The following is a 22,564-nucleotide window of genomic DNA, read 5'->3' on the forward strand; positions in this document are numbered from 1 at the left end:
TCTGAACGAAGAGCTACTGGCGCGCGTGCGCACTGCCTCTGAGGAGCGGCTATCAACGCTGCTGCGCCACGAGCCGTTCATATTTCCCGGAACGGACTAATCCTGACGCCCATTGGCTGTTGACTACGGAGTCCCGCCCGTCCACTCCTTGGCCCCGCCCCGCTCCCTCCTCGGCCTGCTGCTTATCGGTTGCTATGGTGATTTTGCAAAAAGAGGCGCCCGCCCCGCACTCTCAGTCTCTATGGTTGAGTCCCCGGTGGAGATCTTTCCCTCTTTTTCTTTTTAGTGTCACCTTCATTTCCCTTTCCCCTCACTTTTTCCTGTGGAATTAGAGAATAATTACACAAAAAACCCCTCAGGCGGAGTTAATAAATAGCGAACATTTTACACATTTTAGTCCAAACTTCCGGTCGGAAGCGTCCCGTCTATGGCCGCAGACGGTGTCGCTCTAGCTGCCGTCTCTATGGCGGGAGAGGCGTGGAGATGGCAAGGGCCGGAGTGTATCGGAGAGCGAGCCATAGAGAAACGGAACAGAGCGTCGTCTCCGGAGTCGAGTGACGCGCCTCTCAAGCCGTTCCATTTGCAGGGACAGGGGGAGCTTCTCCCTGGAATAAGCTCCACTTAGCCTAACGGGCCTCCCATCCTCCCTTTCCCCCCTATTATCTTGTTATTCATTTAATAATTTAAATAATCGTCTCTCCCCCAACCCGGAAGTGGTTGCTCGCCTCTCGAGTCCCCGTTGGTGACGCTACTTCCGGTGCTCTGTCAAACAGGTCCCCCGCGCCGCCTGTGCCCTCCGCTTCCGGTCCGGCCGAGGGAGGGAGGGACCACGGGACGGGGCGGGGGTGTTTGGGGGCGCGGCTGAGGCGGCGGCTGCTGCTGCTGCGCGCGAGACCCGCCGGAGCGGGCGGTTGCCTGCCTGCCTCCTGGGCTGCCTGGCTGTTGCGGTCGCTGCGCTGAGGTAAAGAGGCGGCCTGTCGGCGGGGGCGGGAGTGAGGGGAGCCGCGGGGCTGCGGGAGTTGGCGCGGCGGGCGGCGGCCGCTCGTGAGGCGCGGAGTTGGCTGCGGGGAGCGTCTTGGCGCTGCCTCCGCCGGGCGAGAAGGGGCTTCCTCGCGAGTAAGCCGGCGGCCCTTCCTCCCTCAGCTTCGGGCTGCAGAGCAGCTGCTGGTGGCTCCGGGCGCGCGTCGACCTGGCGGTCTCGGCGGGGCCCTTGGGCGCCCCCGGGGAACGGGGCTCGCCCGCAGCCTCAGGCCGCGCGCTCCGGCGGGGCAGGAGCTGCACCCTCCGCCACGCGTTATCTTCCGACCCTGACTGAGAGGAATCCTATCCTGCTGCCCGGTCTTACTCTCGAGGAAGGGCCGTGGGGCGCCTTTGGGTTGGTCCACCTCCCATCCTATCGGGAGCCGCTTTTGAGGAGGGATAAGAAAGTTCTCTATAGTCTGTGTGAAAAAGAGCTAAGTTAGAAGAGATCCTGCACACGAGTCAAGTAAGCCCCTATTTATTACAGTGGGTTTGTGTCTCTGTGTGTGGAAACAGAATTTCGTAGTGAACTTCAGAGGGTGTAAGAAATGCCTTTTCTGGGAAGGGAAGTATACAAACTTTCACCATTGCCACAGTTTGAATTTGAAGAATTCCGGATGCTCAGTTGTGTTTTCTGCTTCAGTTGAATGCACCATGTCCTGAATCTGCTGCCACCAATTCAGTTCCACTTGGGATCTAGTGTCAAGGGGGTAGGAGAACTGTTTTTAGTTGTGGCTGTAATTTTATAGACCTATAACATTATAAAGCTTCTGTGATTAGAGTGCAGCACAGAGAAGTCTATGGAGAAGTGACTGTTGAACGCTCTGGTTGTGCCAATACAAACCATTAATTCATCAGATGTGGGTAAAGCTGACTATAGGAGAGAAGGTATGGGAAAGGTTAAGAATAACAGGGCTTTTTCTACCAGAACACCTAAAATCAGAGCAGCCCAGTTATGTGTACATCCAATCCCATTGTAGCTCAATTTCCAGCAAGCAGCAGTGACTCTTACCCCCACATATATTTTTTCAGGTGTGGTTTTACCCAGTTCTCTCCCCCCCCCCCGAAAAATAGGGGCTGGTACTCACCAAGAAGTTGTTGCAGTAAGTGTCACAGTTTTTAACAAGAAAAGGTGCCTGTACTCACCATGAAGTTGTTGCAGTAAGTGCAACAATTTTTAACAAAAGAGAGAGAAAGTGCGTGTGCGTGTGCGTGCACGCACTGGTACTGCACACCTCTGAGTACCCCCTGGCAAAAGCGCTGGTTTTACCAAGTTCTTTAGTACTGTTTTGGCTGTGAGCTGCTGTTTTTGGACATACACATTTGTAGATAATGTGTACTGTTAGTGAATTTTCTTATTTTTATTCATCATTAGTAGTCAACTTGATTACATGTTACGTGAAGAAGGGGATGTGGGTGATGCAAACAAGTACACACATATATGATAAAGAACCCCTCACCATTAGGTCCAGTCGTGGTCGACTCTGGGGTTGCGGCGCTCATCTCGCTTTATTGGCTGAGGGAGCCGGCGTACAGCTTCCAGGTCATGTGGCTAGCATGACTCAGCTGCTTCTGGCAAACCAGAGCAGCGCACGGAAACGCCGTTTACCTTCCCGCCGGAGCGGTACCTATTTATCTACTTGCACTTTGACATGCTTTTGAACTGCTAGATAGACAGAAGCAGGGACCAAGCAACCGGAGCTCACCCCATCACGGGGATTCAAAACGCCAACCTTCTGATCGGCAAGTCCTAGGCTCTGTGGTTTAACCCACAGCACCACCCGCGTTCCCACATATATGATACTAGAGTATTAATTGGAATGGGCAGTGATGTTGGGTGTGTTTTTCTCAGAACATTGTGCAGAGGTGTTTTTTAAAGTATATTGGGGAGTGTATCTTGATCGTTAGGGTCTTGCATGGTATACCCTGAAGAAGTGGCGGTACAGCATCAGGAGGCTTTTCTTTTTCCTTTAAGGCTGCAATCTGAAGTACCTACCGTATTTTTCGCTCAATAAGACGCACCAGACCACAAGACGCACCTAGTTTTTGGAGGAGGAAAACAAGAGAAAAAAATTCTGAATCTCAGAAGCCAGAACAGCAAGAGGGATAGCTGCGCAGTGAAAGCAGCAATCCCTCTTGCTGTTCTGGCTTCTGTGATAGCTGCGCAGCCTGCATTCGCTCCATAAGACGCACACACATTTCCCCTTACTTTTTAGGAGGGAAAAAGTGAGTCTTATAGAGCAAAAAATACGGTATATCAGAATGCAGGACATGGTGGGGCTTACTCTGCACATAAGCATGGTTAAAGTCAGTGCATAGATACTGTTCAAACATTGAAATGCAGATGCAACTGGATGTCCACAAATGGACACCACAAATCCAACCTGTATTTGCTGGGGACAGGGATATTTCAATGAAACAAAGGGTATGGCAAGCACATGCAATCTGAAATTGATTGTGCACATTGAAAATTGGGGGAAGCACTCTCAGGACTGAACTGCTATGATAGGGATTTGATGGTTGCCTGAATACTTAAGGTGTGGCAGCCCTTGCTCAGGTCCCTTTCTTTAGCACTGGAGGCTGGTAGGGTTTTGCATTCATGTCTAATTGTAGCCTTCGGCAAGGATGCATCCGTCTTGCTGGAACCTGCCAAGTAAGAGTTGTTCTGGACCTGGGTGAGACCTGCAGGAACCAGAGAGAGAGCACAGCAAATGTTCCCACACCTGAAGTGTTTACTGGACACAGCAAGAGAATGCCAGGTCATGAATTATAGTATTGGACCTGTAGCACATGTTCCCTGTCTGTTCTTTTGTGGATCTTCACCTGTGGCACTGTAGACAACTTACAGTAATGTCCTTAAAGCATGTTCCAAGAAAAGTAGAGATTTTATAGGTGTCACAGCTCTTTTATCCAAAATCCATAGTTGTCCTTGCAGTTTATAAACAGTATGTAAACAGTATGTCAAGTAGTAGTTCAGGCATTACAAGATTGCTTGTGGCATTCTAATCTAACTGAAAGCATGGGGTTGGGATTGATGGGATGATTGCACTATGAGCTCTTGAGCATTTCTCCCTGACGTATAGCTAAGGGATTAGTTTAATTTTGATTTACTGTAGCTCAGCAGAACATTTGAGACGCACACTGGAAATTCTTGGTCTTCTTTTGGTTGTTTGGTGTTCTCCAAAATGAGATATGGGCTTGTTCTACTTGTTCTTGAAACTGCATACTTAGTCTTAGCAAAATAATCTCTTTCATTTAGAGAGAAGTTATTTTGCTAAATGTCAGAATACAATCTTAAGAGGCAAAGAAAAAGAAGCAAGTTTATTTTAAAGTTTCAGTAGGTTGACGGGGGGGGGGGAGAGGAAAGGGTCAACACTTTGTTCAGTTGCTGTTTGCATTTTGCTTTCTTGGATATTAAAATTCTGTTTCCTGACTATCCCTCTTGCCTTGTAAAAATGATGTGTACAAATTTCACAATGGGAGGTGATTTTTTTCATAAAGTGCCATCTTTGCATATGGTACTTTTGGCAGGCTGTTCCTCTGATACTTTCTAATGTAAAATTTGATATGGGGAAGAAAATTGAAGTATTGCAGAAAATGGGAGCATAATACGTTTAGTTCAACTATGTGTATTAGGCACAGCTACAGTAGGGGACAGGGAAAGGGGCTTCATGTCTACCTTATGTTTACCCTTGTAGAGAAGGGATCTCACCAGGACCACTATAACATTTAAAACCTGCAATCACTAGCTTAGTTCTTCGTTATCAGGAGGTAACTTTCCTTGAGGAGAGTTGATCACATAATTACCAATTGCAAGTTTTCTTGGTGTATCTTGTGAACCATTTGATATTCGCAGGTTGCTATTGTGCTGTGTTTTCCTGCATCCAAAACTGTGAGGCAGGTCTTACTATTATTGGGGCAGTTGCTAAGGGAGAGTGGAACTCTTTCTTGGCACCCTGTTGTTGCTGCCCTGTTGATTGATAGTGCTGAGGCTTTTCTCTCGCCTCTTCTCCCCCCCCATCCCTTTTCACACACATTTTGCTTCCCGAGTTGTATGAATGAGGGGCCTGTTGCTGCAACAGTTTTGCAACTGGAGACAGAGTCCAAATGAGTATATAATTGTGTGAATACAAAAGTAGTGAAATCCCTAGCATGCACAGTAGTCACGTAAACAATAAGCTGCTGGAAAAAATGAAACTGGCCCTCTTCAGAGTGTGTGTGCAGACTGGGCACACAAACTCTTGTGTCGGATGCCTTGTCACCTTATAAGGATGTTTCCACATCTTTGATCTAATCAAAACTGATGCAAAGGTAGTTTCTTGTTTAAAAACATAATAAGAGCTCTTCTGGGTCAGGCCAGTGGCTCATGTAGTCCAGCATCCTGCTCTCACAATCGCCAACCAGACGTCTATAGGAAGTCTGTAAGCAGGACCTGAGCTCAACAGCACTCTCCCCTCCGTTGGCTTCTAGCAAATGGAATTCAGAAGTATTTGTTTTATAACATTTTATCCCATCTTCCCACCAAGGAGCTCAGGGTGACGCGTGTTCTTCCCACCTTCCCATTTTATCCTAAACTGGTGAGATTGGTTAGGTTGCAAAATAGTGACTGGTCCAGTGTCACCAAGGGAACTCTGTGGCTCGGTGTGGGATTGTACCCAAGCAAGCCTCCTCACTTCTGGGCCCATACTCCAAACTCTGCACCACGCTGGCTTTGACCAGCCTATTCTCATGCACTGACATAACTGGAGGCTGGAGAAAAGGAACAGAGAGAGTTAAAACAGCCCCTGTTAGCCCCTTGCTGAGTCTAAAAGGTTCCTGCCTGGGTTTTGACTGCCAATGCATACAAACAAAGCTCCAGATTTTCTTATGTTCCTTAAATACTATTGACTGATCAGATCAGTCCATAGTAAAATAGCAGGCGAAGGAAAAAGTTTATTTTGTATGCAAATAAGCTTCTGAATAAAGAGTCATCTGGGGCACGTGATTCAGGATAGGACTCTTGAGTACTTAAATAGGTCTCAGTGCTGCTTTTTACTGCTTGGATTGGATTTTGTTTGCTTTTAATTGTGCAAAATTTAAGTATTTTGGGCTCGTTGTGGAGAGATGACAAGATGTATGGATTTAATAAAAATAGGCTAAAATCTAACACTCAAATATCTCGTAAATTTGACAAGATGGGAGGATGTTCCTTTTGCACAGATCATGAAGCTGCTTCAGAGGCTACACTTCATTAGGGAGAGGAGCTGTAAATGAAAAGGTGCCAAATATGCAGTGAAATCTGGGACTGAATGGCATGGTTTCTCATTCAGGGGGCGGGGGAATATGAGCTTTGCGTTTTTTCTTCTTGTCCTGGTGGGAGGACTCCTGGTGGGAGGACAGCGGCAAGTAGCTTACACAGGTCAATATTTGTTTTTCAGATTCCACTGCTCTCCAAAGGCTTTGGCTGGAGTCTTCTCCAGCAGAACTCTCACCTTATCGCAGCCATGTTAACAGCAGGATGAAACTGGAGGCTGTCGTGGAGCAGCTGCAGAAGCAGCAGCAGCAGCAACAGCAAGCAGCCCCTCTGCAGATGGATTCCAGGGAGAGGCAACAGAGGCAGATGAGGGAAACCCAGCTGCATTATGCCCAGCAGCTGACGGTGCAGCAAGCTGCTCTCGGTGCCACATCTGGAAAGGCTCCAGGTGGCCCCCTCCTTGGTCCTTCCACCCGAGTCCCACCTGTGCTTGGGGCTGCCCAGACGTTTGATCAGAGCAGTATGAACTCGGAGGAGGAGGAGGAAGAAGAAGAAGAGGAGGAGGAGGAGGAGGAGGGAGGAGAAGAAGATTTGGAAGATGGTGACCTTGAGGATGATGCACCAAGAACTGGGAAAGAGTCATGTTCCGCTTTGAAGTATTTTCATGCTTCCAAAGTTGCCCCCCACAACCAAAGAGTGGCTTCTTCCTCTAATCCTCTGCCTATTCTAGGGGGGCAGCGGGGACAGCAGGGAAAGGATGAGCAGGGTAATGAGTCTGCCAACCCTCCATATTGTGGTTCATCATCTGGAAGGCAGGCCTGGAGGCTGGATGAGCAGCTCAAGCAGGTCAGTAATAGTGGCTGTTACCCCTGCCACCCGGGTTGACGGTTGGTGGTCCTGGAAGCAGGCACTTCCCTTGAGGGATTCCATTGGCTCAGCCTTTGCCAACCTGGTGCCCTGCAGATGTTTTGGACTGCAATTTCCATCAGCTGGTCAGGGCTGATGGGAGTGGTAGTCTAAAAGCATCTGCAGGTAGTAGGTTGGCAGAAAGCTGTGTTAGAGCTTGCCAAATGACTGTCTTGGGCAGATCAAGTATCAATCAATTAAATCTTTATTACGGTCATAGACCAGCATAAGGGCAGATCAAGTAGTTTACCTGCCTATAAAATAATAGGAAAGACTGCAGCACTGTGGTGAAGGCTATTGCAGTCCAATCCCTTGAGAAATGTCAGTTCTGAAAAGGGGGAAAGGTAAATCATAGAATTGTAGAGTTGGAAGGGACCCCTGACGGTTCATCTAGTCCAACCCCCTGCAATGCAGGAATCTCAACTCAAGCATCCAGGACACATGACCCTCCAACCTATGTTTAAAAACCTCCACTTTTCATGGGAGTCTGTCAAACTGCTCTTACTGTCAGAAGGTTATTCCTGATGTTTAGTCGGAATCTCCTTTCTTGAATCCATTGGTTTAGGTCCTTGCCTCCAGAGCAGGAGAAAACAAGCCTGCCCCATCTGCCATGTGACAGCCCCCTAGCCATTTGAAGATGGCCACCATATCTCCTCTCAGTCTCCTCCCTCCCAGGCCAAGCGCATCCAACTCCCTCAGCCATTCCCCACAAGACCCTTTCTCATCCTGGTCACCCTCCTCTGCATACATTGCAGCTTCTCAATATCCTTCTTAAATTGTGCACCAAAACTGGATACAGTATTTCAGATGTGGTCTGACCAAGGCAGAGTAGAGTGGTACTATAATTTCCCATTAACCTAGACATTATACTTCAATTGATGAAGCCTAGAATATCATTAGCTTTTTTTGCTGCTGCATCACATTGTTGACTCGTGTTAAGCTTGTGGTCTACTAAGAACCTTAGATCCTTTTCACATCTATTTCTAGCAATCCAGGTGTCCCCCGACTTATATTTGTGCAGCTGGTACCTGTGAGCTGTCAAGTAGCCCCTTTGTAGCTTTTTTTCAAAAACAGAAGGGAAGCCATTTGATTTTTGCAGCTCCTGCCTGCCACTATGGGCCCAGGAAAGGAAGGTGAAGTGCATGGCAGGAATGTGGCGAACCCTCTGAGCACACCTTGGGAAGTCTCTCCAGCTCCCTTAACAGTTTCCATTTGCAGCTAATGCTGGCAGCTTTGGTATTGTTGGCTGGAGAGTAATGGGCACTCTATACTGTGACTCTTCTATGGTCAAAGAGCTTTTCGGGTGTTGCAATTCAAATCATGCAGGGTGATGCAACTGGCAGAAGTTCAGCCAGCCTGCTGAGTCAATTGTAAATTGGTCTCTAGGTGTTCATGAACCATCTTGCATGGGGGTTGGCTGACCTTTAGTTGCACATCCTCTTTGCTTGTTGCTGAGGAGTGATTACTCTAAATGGTTCTAGAGAATTAGCATGTTGGTATTTTACCGCAAGTACAAAAGACGTGGGTGGCGCTGTGGGTTAAACCACAGAGCCTAGGACTTGCCGATCAGAAGGTTGGCAGTTCGAATCCCCGCGACGGGATGAGCTCCCAATGCTCGGTCCCTGCTCCTGCCAACCTAGCAGTTCAAAAGCACCTCAAAGTGCAAGTAGATAAATAGGTACCGCTCCAGCGGGAAGGTAAACGGCGTTTCCGTTCGCTGCTCTGGTTCGCCAGAAGCGGCTTAGTCATGCTGGCCACATGACCTGGAAGCTGTACGTCGGCTCCCTCGGCCAATAAAGCAAGATGAGTGCCACAACCCTAGAGTCGTCTGCGACTGGACCTAATGGTCAGGGGTCCCTTTACCTTTACCTTACAAAAGAAAAAAGAAAAAAATCCTGTGGTACCTTAAAGTTGAGCAGTTTGTGTGTGTTTGTACACACAGAGAGAGAGATCTGTGTACCCATATGGGAAGAAAACACAATAAAGGTCATAGAATGCAATAGGTTCATCTTCTGCCTTTTCTATGCAAGGATGAAATGTATACAGATTAGTCCCATGACCATTCACAACAGCAGTAACTGGTGTTGCAGTGAGCACATCTGCAAAAAGAGCAGGGGGAGTGTCAGTCAGGTGGTGGCAAGCCGTCTGGCAAATGACCACTGGCCCTCCTCAGATAAACTGCACAGCTCAATTGAGCTTTTGATGTATAGAAATCCTACTGGACAATTACCCTCTGCCATATCACAACCTGCTCGATATAAGCCGACCCTGACAGAGGTGTGCAATCTGTGTCACTGTAAATAGTGTGATGTGCATTCTGTCACTATTCTGTCATGCTATGTGAAGGTGCTGTGCTGGCTGTTCAATGTGAGCAGTCCCTAAATAATTCCAGAAATTCCTGGCCTTTAATGTTATAAATAGCCAATGGTGAAGGGAGTGCTGGGTGCCAGCGGTTTGCATTCCTATTTGTTTACTTAGAACAATAGAATTGTAGAGTTGGAAGAGACCCTGAGGGTAATCTAGTACAACCCCCTGCAATGCAGGAATCTCAATACGCTGTTCCCCATCCAATTTGAAACCATACTGGACCCTGCTTAGCTTTGTAAATGGGCTAGCAGTTCTACTGCTTCACCACTAGGTGTTTGTTTGCTTTATTTTAGGATTTTTATTCTGGCATTTTACTTTACAGAGTTTTCATATCTAGTTAAAAACAATACATACCTTTAAGATAAAAACATTCTAAACAATAAAATAGCAGATATCAGGCAAACTGAAAACTAGGGAGAGTGTCACATTAGTAACAAACAAAAATGAAAAGGTCTTCAGCCTACATTGGATGGTCCACAGAGAGGGGGCTAAGCAAATTTAACAGAATCGTTGAATTGTAGAGTTGGAAGAGGTCCTCAAGGGTCATCTAGTCCAAATCTTCAATGCGGGAATTGCAGCTAAAGAGTCCTTGACAGGACCAGCCAACCTCTGTTTGAAAACCTCCAAGAAATGAGAGCCCATCACCTTCTGAAGGAGTCCATTCTACTGTTGAGCAGCTCCTACAGCCAGAAAGTTCTTCCTAATCTTTAGTCGGCATCTCTTTTCTTGTCATTTGAATAGTTTGGGTTCTCCCATCTGGAGCAGGAGAAAACAAGCTTCTTCATCTTCCATGGGACAACCCTCTAACTACTTGAACATACCACCTCGGTCTCCTCAGGTGAAGCATGAGTCTCATGAGGCGTGGTTTCTAACCACATCTGGAAACCACATCTGGGCACTGCACTCAAGTAGGCCTTTCCCTGTGTGCTCACCAGCTGTGCTTCTGATGGTGGCAGGATACACAGAAGGATCTCTCTCACTGACTTCAGTGGACAGCTGGTGTGTATGGGGAAAGCTAGTTCTCTTCCGTTTCCTAAGCCCACCTTGCTTAAGACTTTAATTGTCATACTGAGCAGTTTCAGCTGTGCTTGGAAATAGACCCACAGGTCGAGCAACATGCTTCAAGGCCTGGGTTTGGTCAGCACTTCCTGAAGTTCCTGAATGCCCTCCAAAATCAGCCCACGTGGAGTTTGTTACCAGTCATCCAGTCTTGATGACTTGCAGCGGTTCTCAACCTGTGGGCCCCCAGATGTTGTTGGACTACAACTCCCATCATCCCTGACCACTGGTCATGTTGGCTAGGAATGATGGAAGTTGTAGTCCATCAACATCCGGGGACCCACAGGTTGAGAAACACTGGAAAGGCATGTGTCTCAAGGAGGACAGTGTTACAAGCCAGGACTGGTCAGCCTACAGTACTCCACCTGCTGTTGGGACTCCCTCTCCCAGTAGCCCCAGCCATCATGGCTACTCATCAGGGAAAATGGGGGTTATCTGCCCATATCTGAAGGAGCCACAGGCTACCCACCCTGTTTCAGGCTATGGTGGGCAGTCGCTCCAGAGCATTCATGGCCACATGATATAGTGATGGCTACTAGCTTAGATGGCTTTGGAAGAAGGCTAGGTAAATTCGCAGGAAACATCTGTCTTGGTTGGTCATAGATCGTCATATGTAAACTCCAGGTTGATTTAGAAGTTGATCAGGAAGCAAAGATGAGAGCTTTTGCCATCCTACCCTGCTTATCGGCTTCCATAAGGCATCTGGTGGACCAGCTCCCCTCACCCCATACCCTTGGCAGAGCCTAATGAGTTGTAGTCCCACAACATCAAATGCTTACCCTTGTGCAGGTGGAAGAAATGGAATCATTTGATCTCTCTTGGTAATGTTCTTCTGTCGGATAGTTAGCAAGTTCTCCTTAAATGGTGTTTTACATTGACCAGTACATATGTTTGATCTAAAAATGGCTCTCTGCTGCATTAACTTCACTTGAAATTGACACTCTGAACCAAAATGTGTTTTTGGCATGATGCCACTTTCCCCGCTCTTCAACCTCATTTTAAAACTCGAGCTCCACCCCACTGCAGGCAAGTCCTCTTTTCAGTTGCTAAATACTACTGGAAGGCAGGCGGGTGGTGATGCCTGGCTGCTTGGAGTTCCATTCAGCCTCCCACAGTCAAGTAAATAATTGTAGAGCAGCACCCTTGCAGACAAAAGAGCTGGCTCAGCTTATGACACAGGGGCGGTGAGAATCTTGTCAGCACAAAATGAGGAGGGAAGGGCTGGCCGCTTGTCAAGGGACTGGCAAATCCCCAAAGGAAAGCAGAGGGAGCCATTTCGGCTTTTTATCTCCCCTAAGCTTCCCAGATCCATCTGGGCTCAGTCGGCTACAGTAGGAAGGTTATTATGGCCGGCTGCAATTGAGCAGAGGAGAAATGAAAACTTTGCAGGGGAAGGGTGTTCCTTGCAGAGGTGTGGGCCCCTCTCCAGTTGTAGGCATAGCTGAATACTTTCTCAGGTTACCAGGGTGAAGAAGAAGTGCAGAGAGAATTGCAGCAAGTTCTGTTCACTTGGGGTAACATTTCACAGCAAGTTACATAACTCTTCCGCTGCATGTTTAAAATGCTTGTGTTTACATTTATATGACTTTGTTGCATAGAAACAGTGGCACAGATTTTCAAGCAGATAAGTTTATCTTAATATGTGTACACTTGTGGATGTTTGAGTTCTCCATCAGATCCATTTAAGATGTGTCAGATTGAGGTCAAAAGTGAAGAAACAGTCTTGAAGTCCGGAATCTGAATGTGGTATGGTATGGGTTTATTATTATTTTAAGCCTTGCACATGCAGCGCAGTGCTCAGTTTAGATGCTGATGATGAATTTGGAATCTGAAACATCTCTGCCATGAACATAAAATCTCCGAATGCTCTCACACACATAAATTTATGGCTGGAGGAGAAAATGTGATGCTCCTAGGACAGTGTTCAAAATAGTCATGTCCATGCATTGAAATTTGTTATTTATTTTCTCTTGATGTCCCAAGTCCATTTGTTTAGATAATACAGTGATGCTTCGCAAGACGAATGCCTCGCAAGACGAAAAACTCGCTAGACGAAAGGGTTTTCCGTTTTTTGAGTCGTTCCGCAAGACGAATTTCCCTATGGGCTTGCTTCGCAAGACGAAACGTCTTGCGAGTTCTTGCGAGTTTGTTTCCTTTTTCTTAAAGCCGCTAAGCCGTTAATAGCCGCTATGCCGCTAATAGCCGTGCTTCGCAAGATGAAAAAAACGCAAGACGAAGAGACTCGCGGAACGGATTAATTTCGTCTTGCGAGGCACCACTGTATGAATTTTTATCTGCTTGGGACAGAAACTGCTGTCTTGTTTGTTGCACTCTTTGCAAAGTTTTGTCACTGTATAGTGACTAAAACATCTAGAATGTAGCTAAGCAGGCAGAATCAAGGTTGATTCTGAGTGACTGGGGCCATTCGTGTCTCTGGGACAGGACACCTGCATCTATCCCAGTGGCCAGCATTAAGGATGGACAGCAAGTCCAGCCTACATTGCAACCAGGGCTTTTTTTCAGCTGGAACTCGCTGGAACTCAGTTCCGGCAGCTCTCAGGGGGCTCCTTTGCTATTCTAGGAGAACAAGGAAGGTGTCCATGGTGACCTCTTTTTCTAGAAGAATAGCACAGATTGTAACCAAGAATGCCATTGTGTGGAGATGCACATCAACTATTTACTTAGTTGAGAGAAAATAATAGAGGTGGTGGTACTTGGAGTACTGCTGGGGTAGAGGCAAGTGCCCTGTCCCAGAGACATGAGTGGTCCCAGTCCCTGAAAATCAACCTTCTGTCTTCTGAGCTACATTCTAGATTCAGTTTTGTAGCGGTTGCTGTGGAAAGTGAGGGATGTGTGTGCAAAGATGTGTGATCAAACCGGTGTCTGGATGCAGTAGTGGGGTGGATAAGATCTAATAAACTACGTCTGGATCCTGGCAAGATAGACACTCTGTCGGTGAGTGGTTCCCAGGTCTAGGAAGTAATTCAGACACCTGTGCTGGATGGGGTCGGTCTCTCCCTGAAGGAGTAAGTGCGTAGTTAAGAGGTGCTCCTGGATCCAGCTCTGTTGCTGAATGCACAGGCGTTCTTGGTGGCTAGGAGTGCCTTTTATGGCCTTCAATTGGTAAGATCACTACGGTCAGTCTTGGATTGGGTTAGCTTGAGCACAGTTGTCCATGCATTGCTAACCTCTTGGTTGGATTACTACAATGGACCATGTGTGGGGCAGCCTTTGGCTGAGTTGGAAGGTGCAGCTAGTGCAAAACCAAATGACTAGGTTGCTGGGGCGGGGGGCAAAATAACCTCAGCCTGCTTGCAGGATTTGTGCTAGTTGCTAATCTGCTACTGGGCAAAGTTCAAAGTGTTGGTACCAACATATAAGGCCCTTTACAGCTCAGGACCAGGTTACTTGAGAGACTGCCTTATCCCGTAAATGCTCAGGGGATAGTTGCAGTCTGCAGGACAGTTTCTCCTGCAAGTTCCAAAGATTTCAGAATCCTGCTCCACAGTAACCTGGAGCCGGGCTTCTTTGTGGAATAGTATTCCTGTCAAAATAAGACAGGCACCCACTGTCTGCACTTTCCAGAAACAATTGGAGACATTTTTGTTCCAGCTGGTTAAATGGGTCTTTGCCACGAGTGTCTAGTTTGTATGGTTTTATCATAGGTGTGTAATCTGATATGTGTAGCATCTGGGAGGGACTTAGTCAGCCTGCAGGCTTCATTTTGAAAATGAGTCTCCAAGCTGAGCTCATGGTTACAGCGTAAACCTAGTATTTGTTGCCCCCACTGCTGACCTGCCCACTCTGGGTAACTTGTGTGTTGAAGAGTTCTGGAGAACTAAGCAGCTTGCCACACTTTTGTGACATTTTGGTTGGTCCCAACCGAGGCGTTGCCTAACCATGGATTTTAAAGTTGTTAAGGAAGTCTAACAAAAGAGTCAACTGGTCAACTACACATGCAAAATTTAGCGTATTTCCTTTTTTGTCACACTTAACCTTGATTGGTTTCATGTTTCTCAAGCATTTAGAAAGCCACCGGAGCTTTCACACCACTTGCTGGGGGGGGGGGGGGGAGTAGCATTTCCCAGCTCTTATTATTATACTTATTTCTTTACCTTCTGCCTTTTCCCCAGAAAGGGACTCAAGGCAGCTCATGCAAAGTATAACAGGCAATAGAAGGTGTACATCGGGGGGGGGCGGTGTATGTGTGGGAGAGAGAATTACTACAGCATTCTTCTCTGCTAGTGCTTAAGAGCACAGGATAGTAAACCTGATCTTATCAGAGTGTTGTACTACAACAGTTTTTCTTTTTAACAGCATCTGGTTCACTTCCGAGGGCTCCTCTCTCCACCCACAGAAGGAATTTCTGCTGCTTCCCCAGTAATCTTCAAATACCCCCACCACCCCCTCTCTCACTTCTGTGTGTGTGTGGCAAAGCTGGTGGGCAAAACCAGAACAAATCCTTGATCAACCTTTCCTTGTCTCAAAATGAGTGCTTATTCCTGGAGAAACCACCACTTTAGATATTCAAGCCTTGCTATTTTCTAAATAAATAGAATAGAAAAGGGCGGGTGGGGGGTTATAAATCAAAGAGGACTAAAATAATGAAGATGGTTAGTCTGTGATTTGAAGAGCCATCTTCAGATATGGCTGAACCTCTTAATTTTCACGGCATTCACATTTTCAAATGGTCCTACATTCACTGCTGCTCCCATAACCTCTCAGTGGTAAGAACAATTCTCACAAATTTAGGCTGATGATTGGAGAAGGCTTTGGCCTTTCCCTGCCGGAGATTCTGGTTCAGCCATTGTGATTTGTACTTGAGGGCCTTGAGACTAGGCTACAGCAGCAATCTGTATGTGAGATTTGCTCATGTAGAACAAGGTGGACCACAAGCTTAACATGAATCAACCATGTGATGCAGCAGCAAAAAAAGCTAATACTGTTCTAGGCTGCATCAACAGAAGTATAATGTCCAGATCAAGGGAAGTAATAGTACCACTCTATTATTCCATGGTCAGACCCCACCTGGAATACTGTGTCCAATTCTGGGCACCACAATTTAAGAAGGATGTTGACAAACTGAAACGGGTGCAGAGGAGGGCAACCAAGAGGATCAAGGGTCTGGAAACCAAGCCTTAGGAGGAATGGTTGAAGAAGCTGGGTATGTTTAGCCTGGAAAAGAGGAGACTGAGAGGAGATATGATAGCCATCTCCAAATATCTCAAGGGCTGTGATATGGAAAGAGGAGGAAGGAAGACACTTGTTTTCTCCTGCTCTGGAGGGTAGGACTCAAACCAATGGCTTAAAGGAGATTCCAACTAAACATCAGGAAGAACTTTCTGACAGAGCTGTTTGACAGTGGAATGGTCTCCCTCAGGAGGTTGTGGACTCTTGTCCCTTGGAGATTTTTAAGCAGAGGTTGGGTTGCCATCTATCATAGATGCTTTAGTTGAGATTCCTGCATTGCAGGGAGTTGAACTAGATGACTCATGGGTCCCTTCCACCTCTACAATTCTATGATTCTAAGACTAGTCACAGGTTGTTCCTAAATGCCATGGCACTTCTTTGACAGGGTGAAACGCATTACAGCAACTTAAGCAACAGGGGATGTTTGCAGCCTTTCTGCTCTTAAGTTTGTTTCTGACATTTATAGCCCTAAATAGCTTGGGTGCGGCATATAGCAATATCAGATGCCTTTGTAGACATTGCTTTGAGCTCTTGGAGTGATTTTATAAGAATCTAGTGCACAAATATCTGAAATTACTTCCCTCTCTGAAAGATTGAGTGTTTCTATTACAATCATATCTGGGCCCAAAGGGCACAGTCCACTGGAAGTTTTCCTGTGTGGGTGCTGTTGGTAAAGGCTTAGCAGTGCTGGAATCCTTTTGGCCTGAATTTCTTGCGGAGGTGCTGCAAAACCATTGCTCTTTGGGCTGGCATTTGGTGGCTGAAGCTAAGCCAGTCTGGAGTTTGTCAGTTCAGCCTTATATTTAGGTTTTCGTGCAGTTTTTATTTGGATGACGTGCTTTAGATTTTTATCTTTTTCTTTTAGTTTTGTTTTCAGGTGGTTGTGATCCCCCCCCTTTAGGTTGGGGCAGGATATAAAGTCTCACAGATAAAATTAACTGCAAGTGTAATAAATAATAGGAACCAAAGTGTTTTGTGGAGTGGGTGCATGAAAGAAAGCAGCTCTGGGAAGCACCAACAGAGAAATGGAACCAAGGGCGGCTGCCCATTTGACAGCAGTTGTTGAAAGAGTTGCACAGTATTAGGCAAAAGGTTTTTGTCTTCAGTTTTCTGTTGCACCAGTTTTTATAAGGCTTGCAGCAGCAAATATTGCAATAATGGTAATAAATGCCTCTGATGGTCCTTGGCGTGTTCCTCCAGAATGAAGGTGTCATAGGACTTTGATGTGAGAGATCTTAAATGCTGCTACATCCCCTGCCAAAAGGCAGCCTTTTGAAGACTAGAGTTCTGCATAGGCAGGGCCCATGGTGCATAAATGAAAGAAATGGTTCATCCTTTTGGTGGGAAAAGCTGCCCCATGGGAGGGGCCCTCCAACCATTTACAAGTTTGGCTTCTGAAGAAATAGAAATGGAGAAGTGTCGTCGTGTCAGGAATTTCCACTTCAGGAAAGGGTTAAGTGGCTTTGGGGGTGGGCAGTACTAGGGAAACTGAAATTGTTTTGGACATCTGAATTCCACTCTAATAAGATGTCCCAGGTGGCTGGGGAGTAATCCTAAAATAGCTGCAGCTCTTAATTGCTTTTGTAAAGTCAGGCTTGCAATCTCTGGGGAGGAACAGCTCCCTGGCATGCTTTGATAGCTGACTAACCTTAGAAGGTGTGTTTGTGGATCAGAGATGAAGGGGAATGTCGCCAGCAGGTTTTGGGGATGCCCCTAAGGCCTAAAGCTGCCTCTCTTTCTTCTCTCTCTCTCTCTCTCTCTCTCTCTCTCACTCACACACACACACACACACACAGAGAGAGAGAGAGAGAGAGAGAGAGGAATCCTTATCTGTAGCATTTACCACCACCCCTCTGCTTTGTAAAACCTTGCTGGTGTTGATCCAAAACATGCCATAGCTAGCATGCACCATAGCCAAGTATGTATTCTAGTAAATATGCAGGAAAAGAAACTTCTAGAGTAACTACAAGTTGCCAGTGTGCAGCAAGTGGTCCAGGATCAGATGGGAGCAAAGACTTAAGCAGGAACAAGATGGGGAGGACCAGGCAGGAGTTCAGTTACCTGCTCAGTTGCTTGAGGCAGGCAGGGGAAATGACTGCTAGGGTGAATTGGTTGGGAGAGGAAGTCCAGAAGCTTCTGTCTGTGTGTCTGGGGAAGGAGTGTATGACCTTTTTTACCTGGTTAGTGCCAAGACTTTTTGTATTCTGTGTATAATTAATAATAATAAATATTAAGATGTCTCGTGTTGTGCAAAGGACCAAGAAACATGAAGGGTGAGAGAGCTGCTGCAGTAACCTGCAGCACCTGTGCCATATTTGTCTGGAGAACACGTAAATATACTTGTAGCAAGTGCAAACTGGTTGCCTTGCTGGAAGAGAAGGTATAGCAATTTGAGGCCCACCTAGTCACACTTTGAGCTGTAGGACAAGATGCATAGTTTCTTGATAGAGCTGAGTGGACTGTGCTGGAACAGCAGCACAGGTGGGGTGCCCGTACAGAGGAGAAAGATTGCCCATTGCAAGAGACAATCCCCTGGAAGTACATGACACACAGAAGTAGGACTGTCGGGGTCCATGCTGTGTCATTGGAGCTGCAAAATCAATTTCATGCTCTCATCTCAGACACCGATTCTGGGCCTGAGGAGCTAGGACAGCAGTTGCCAACCTCAGAATATACCAAAGTGGCTGTGAAAGGTACAGTGCACAGAATGATTCCTGCCACCCCCCAGAAGACGAAGAGACAGGAGGAGATGAACTTGGAGGAGTCATTTTTATTCTTGACCTTAACCCTTCAGATGTGGATGAGTATGATGATAACCCACTTGCTACCTTTCAAGGAAATGAACTCTGAGAAAGAGAATTGCAGTCTGAAGAAGACAAGCCGAGAGGAAGTAGCAGCAAGTACTTGAGCCATTAGGCTCCTGGCTTTGTAACCTATCCCAATAATATCCAGCTAAGCTCCAATATACAAGAGGGGAAGACTCAACAGCAGTTGCAGACCTTAGAACATTCCAAGGAGCCTTTAGAAGGCACACTGTATAGAACGATTCCTGCCATTCCCTCGAGGAGGAAGAAACTTGTGGTGGTGGTAAGTGACTCCCTGCTGAGGAGGAAAAAGGCAATAGTGTGTGAAGGAAACAGGATGTCCCAGGGGGTGTGCTATCTTCCAGGTGCAAAGATTCACGATGTGACAGAGAAGTTGCCGAGTCTTATAAAGCCCCTTGACCACAACCGCTCCTTCTGATTCATGTGGATACAAACAATACTGCCACAGACAGCCTTCCAGCTAGGGACGATGAGACTCTGGGCAGAAGCTGTAGAGCCTTGGGGCGCAGGTGGTCTTTTCATCACACCTTCCTGTTGAAGGTCATGGCCCAGGAAGGAAGAAGAAAATACTGGAGGTAAACCACTGACTGTGTAGGTGGTATCATCAGGAAGGTTTGGCTTCTTGGATCATGATCTCCAGTTCCTTGAGGAGGGACCTCTGGCAAGAGATGGGCTACACCCCACAGGGGGTAGCAAGAATATGTTTGCTAAGAGTCTCACAAACCTGATCAGGTGAGCTTTAAACTAGATCTTGAGAGGGAGGGAGACAACATTACAGATGACAGAAGAACACCTGGTTCTGGAGATAATAGCTTCATTGATGCACAGGAAACTGAGGTGGTACTCCTAAAACCTGTCAGAGGGCAAGAAACTACAATAAGGAAGCAGCTAGAGAGACTATTGGTTTCAGTTGTCTGTACTAATGCACAGAGCATGGGAAACAAGCAAGACAAATTAGAGCACTTAATACAGAATGGCAAATATGACCAAATATGACCTAATAAGTATTACTGAAACCTGGTGAATTCCATGAATGGAATGTAGAAGTTGAGGGGTATAATCTATTCAAAACGAATAGACCAAGCAAGCAGGGAGGAGGAGTAGCATTGTATGTAAAGGAAGTGTCCACTTGTGAACAGATCCATGACCTGGAGCATAGAAGACAGATTGAGAATATATGGATAAAAATGGTAGGAGAGGGAAACAACCGTGACCTTACTGTGGGTGTCTGCTATAGACCTCTAAGCCAGACTGAAGACTTAGATGATGCCTTCCTACAACAGATTACCAGACATTCACAAAGGAGCAATATAGTAGTCATAGGAGACTTCTACTTCCCCTATATCTGTTGGAACTCAAACTCTGCCAAGAATGTAAGGTCGAACAAAATTTTCCATTGCTTTGCCAACAGTTTCATTTCCCAGAAAGTGGGAGAAACAACAAGGGGATCATCCATCTTGGACCTGTTTCTCACCAACAGAGAAGAACTGATTGACGAAGTGGAAGTACTCTGAAACTTGGGAGGAAGTGATCATGTTGTATTGTGTTTCATTTTATACAGGCAAGGGAAAGCTTTAGGAGGAGCTTTCTGAGGGTAAGAGCCGTTTGAAGGTAGAATGAGCACTCTCAGAAGGTAGTGGACTCTCCTTTGTTAGAGGTTTTTAAGCAGAGGTTAGATGGCCACCTGTCTTTTATACTTTAGTTGAGGTTCCCTCACTGCAGGGGGTTGGACTAGATGAACCCTCAGGGGATCCCTTCCAACTCTATGATTAATATAATGCCAAATACTCCCAACTCTATACCATTAAGTAAATTCTGCAACTTGTACGATTTAGGTAAATGAAGCAAGTTTGTCTGACAACTCTCTCTGTATAATTCTGCTTTTTCACTATTTCATACATCAATATATTTTCCTTCTGCCAGTCATGGGAAAGAGCAAGCAGCCATGCCTTGCCCTGAAGCCTTCCCACCTGCTGGAAGTCAGAGTGGATTGGTGTATTGGTATGCTATAAATAAAGTTTCCATTTTTTGTGATTCATGAATTCCCTGAATATGAGTGCGTAGAATCATATAACTGTGGTTGCTGTAACAATTCAAAATAGTTGTTTGCAACCAAATGGAACGTTTATATTACTGAGGAGCATGAACTCTGGTTATGCAGTTCACAACCCTTTTGCCACTGCACAGTTGTTTCTGCTTAGTAATAAGGGGTGCAGTTATAAAATTCATATATTTCTTCTTGGCTCTCAATATACATAAGGGCACTAAGTAAGATCACTTATTTAAGGGCAAGTGCTACTAACACATTGGATGTGCTGGATTCTGGGCTAAGTGCCCAGAACTCTACAGAAACAAGGCGTAGTGTTAGTGAGCAAAAGTGTTTTCTCTAGTGAAATGGAAAGTAAATGTCCATGCTGTCTGTTTGAATAATTCATATTTTTAATTTGTTGCAAAAAATACATTAACAATACAAAAAATTAATGCTCGCCCAGTTGCATCATACCTTTAACCCAAGACAAATATTTCCCCCCATTCTTTCTCTCCCCCACTTTTAACAAGAAAAGCAGGTTTTAATTCAGTGGCTGCCTTCAGATGGCACGCTAAACTATGGTGAGACGTGAACGAGCCTTTCTCTGCCTCTGTGTTCTTCACCAGTAAAATATGAGCATTCATTTACTGCCTTTGACTATGTCTTCGTGCATCTCTGCTGATAGACGTTTCTGTTTAAAGTCCTGGTCTGTAGTCTGGGACCTTCATACTAACAGCACGGGATTGTGTCCAGGGGAGGTTACTTTGATGCTGGTAACACAGTGGTTTGAATTCACCCCTGTAGGTGCACTCCCATTGTCTCTCAAGACAGACGGATGCCAACAGTCCACAAACGAAGGAACAATTCAGCTCCTGTTTATTTTGGGGTGGGGGTGGGGGATCTTCCTCCAGCTTGTGTGTCAAACAGTCCTCACAGGGTGATGGTAGTCGTAAACTACTTGCTTACCAGTACATTTTGGAGCATCTGTTGACCAATGGTGCAGATGAGCGTGGAAGAAAGGTGTGCATGATTTCTGCACAAAGGGTAGATGAGTGGTCATCCTTCCATATATATAAAGCTTGTTTTCTGAGCTCTTTCTGAAGAAGGGCTGGGAAAGCAGTGTGCTGTGATAAACAGCTGACATAACAGAAGTGGCAATAATCCTCCATTAAATATCTTTCAGCTGATGGGGCTCACCGGATAATTGACTTTCCAGCAGGAATTACTGGCTCAAACTAAATCAGCAGGCATTAGGGCAGCCTGCTGCTGTTTCGAAAGGGAGAATGTAGCTTTGCCTGACTCTGACAGGGACTATTCATCTTGGTAATTCAGTGTATGTGTCACTACCAGATGACACTAAGACTGTAGACACTAAAGTGGCTCTAATTAAAAACTGTTTTTGTTTGGAATTCCCTTCGTGAATTCAGTAGCTTTTTATCTGATTTAAGATCCTATGTGCTCACCACCAGATGGTGGGTGGGTGATCTGAACCAGCCGGTGGTGTTTGACCTCCCCCGGTTCGCTTTTTGTCTGTTGCCCAGGCTACCTTTTACACTGTGGTGTTTGCAGTTCAGATGGCAGCAGAATTTGTCCTTCCGTTCCCACAACCATTAGAAGCAAATGTTGCTTGGCCACTTCTTCCTGCTCTGGCAACTCCCTGGGATGATGAGTTTCTCATTGAAACGTGTCTGCAGTGGGAGCAGATCCTAGTGGGAGGGCAACTGCACCTCCGTCCCATGAAGTTAAAGGTTCACATAATCACAAAGTGGGTACACGTTCAACGGTGTTCAGGGGTTTGCTTGAGCGTAAGATGTTAAATATAGGGCTGAAGCAAGGTGCACATGCCGTGTCTTGTGGTTCCATTACAGTGGGGGGGGGGCGTGTAACCCATATATGCTAGCAGGCCAGGTAAAGGGCTTGAAAAGAGTTTGTGCA

General features: G+C 46.2%; 1 protein-coding gene across 2 annotated transcripts in view; it reads left to right on the top strand.

Moving 5' to 3' along the window:
• Positions 1–810: 810 nt before the first annotated feature.
• The window catches only part of ARID3B (AT-rich interaction domain 3B), a 54,535-nt gene continuing 32,781 nt past the window's right edge, over positions 811–22,564 (top strand). The window contains exons 1-2 of one of the 2 annotated variants that reach the window (XM_028742849.2): positions 811–961; positions 6,438–7,099. In XM_028742849.2, coding sequence (XP_028598682.2) covers positions 6,518–7,099 — 582 coding nt within the window. In that variant the 5' untranslated portion in view covers positions 811–961; positions 6,438–6,517. Of the gene's footprint in view, positions 962–1,216; positions 1,487–6,437; positions 7,100–22,564 lie in introns of those variants that run through there. The other variant, XM_028742850.2, reaches the window with a different exon arrangement.

Source organism: Podarcis muralis, chromosome 9, assembly GCF_964188315.1.
Source record: "Podarcis muralis chromosome 9, rPodMur119.hap1.1, whole genome shotgun sequence".
Classification (NCBI taxonomy): domain Eukaryota; kingdom Metazoa; phylum Chordata; class Lepidosauria; order Squamata; family Lacertidae; genus Podarcis; species Podarcis muralis.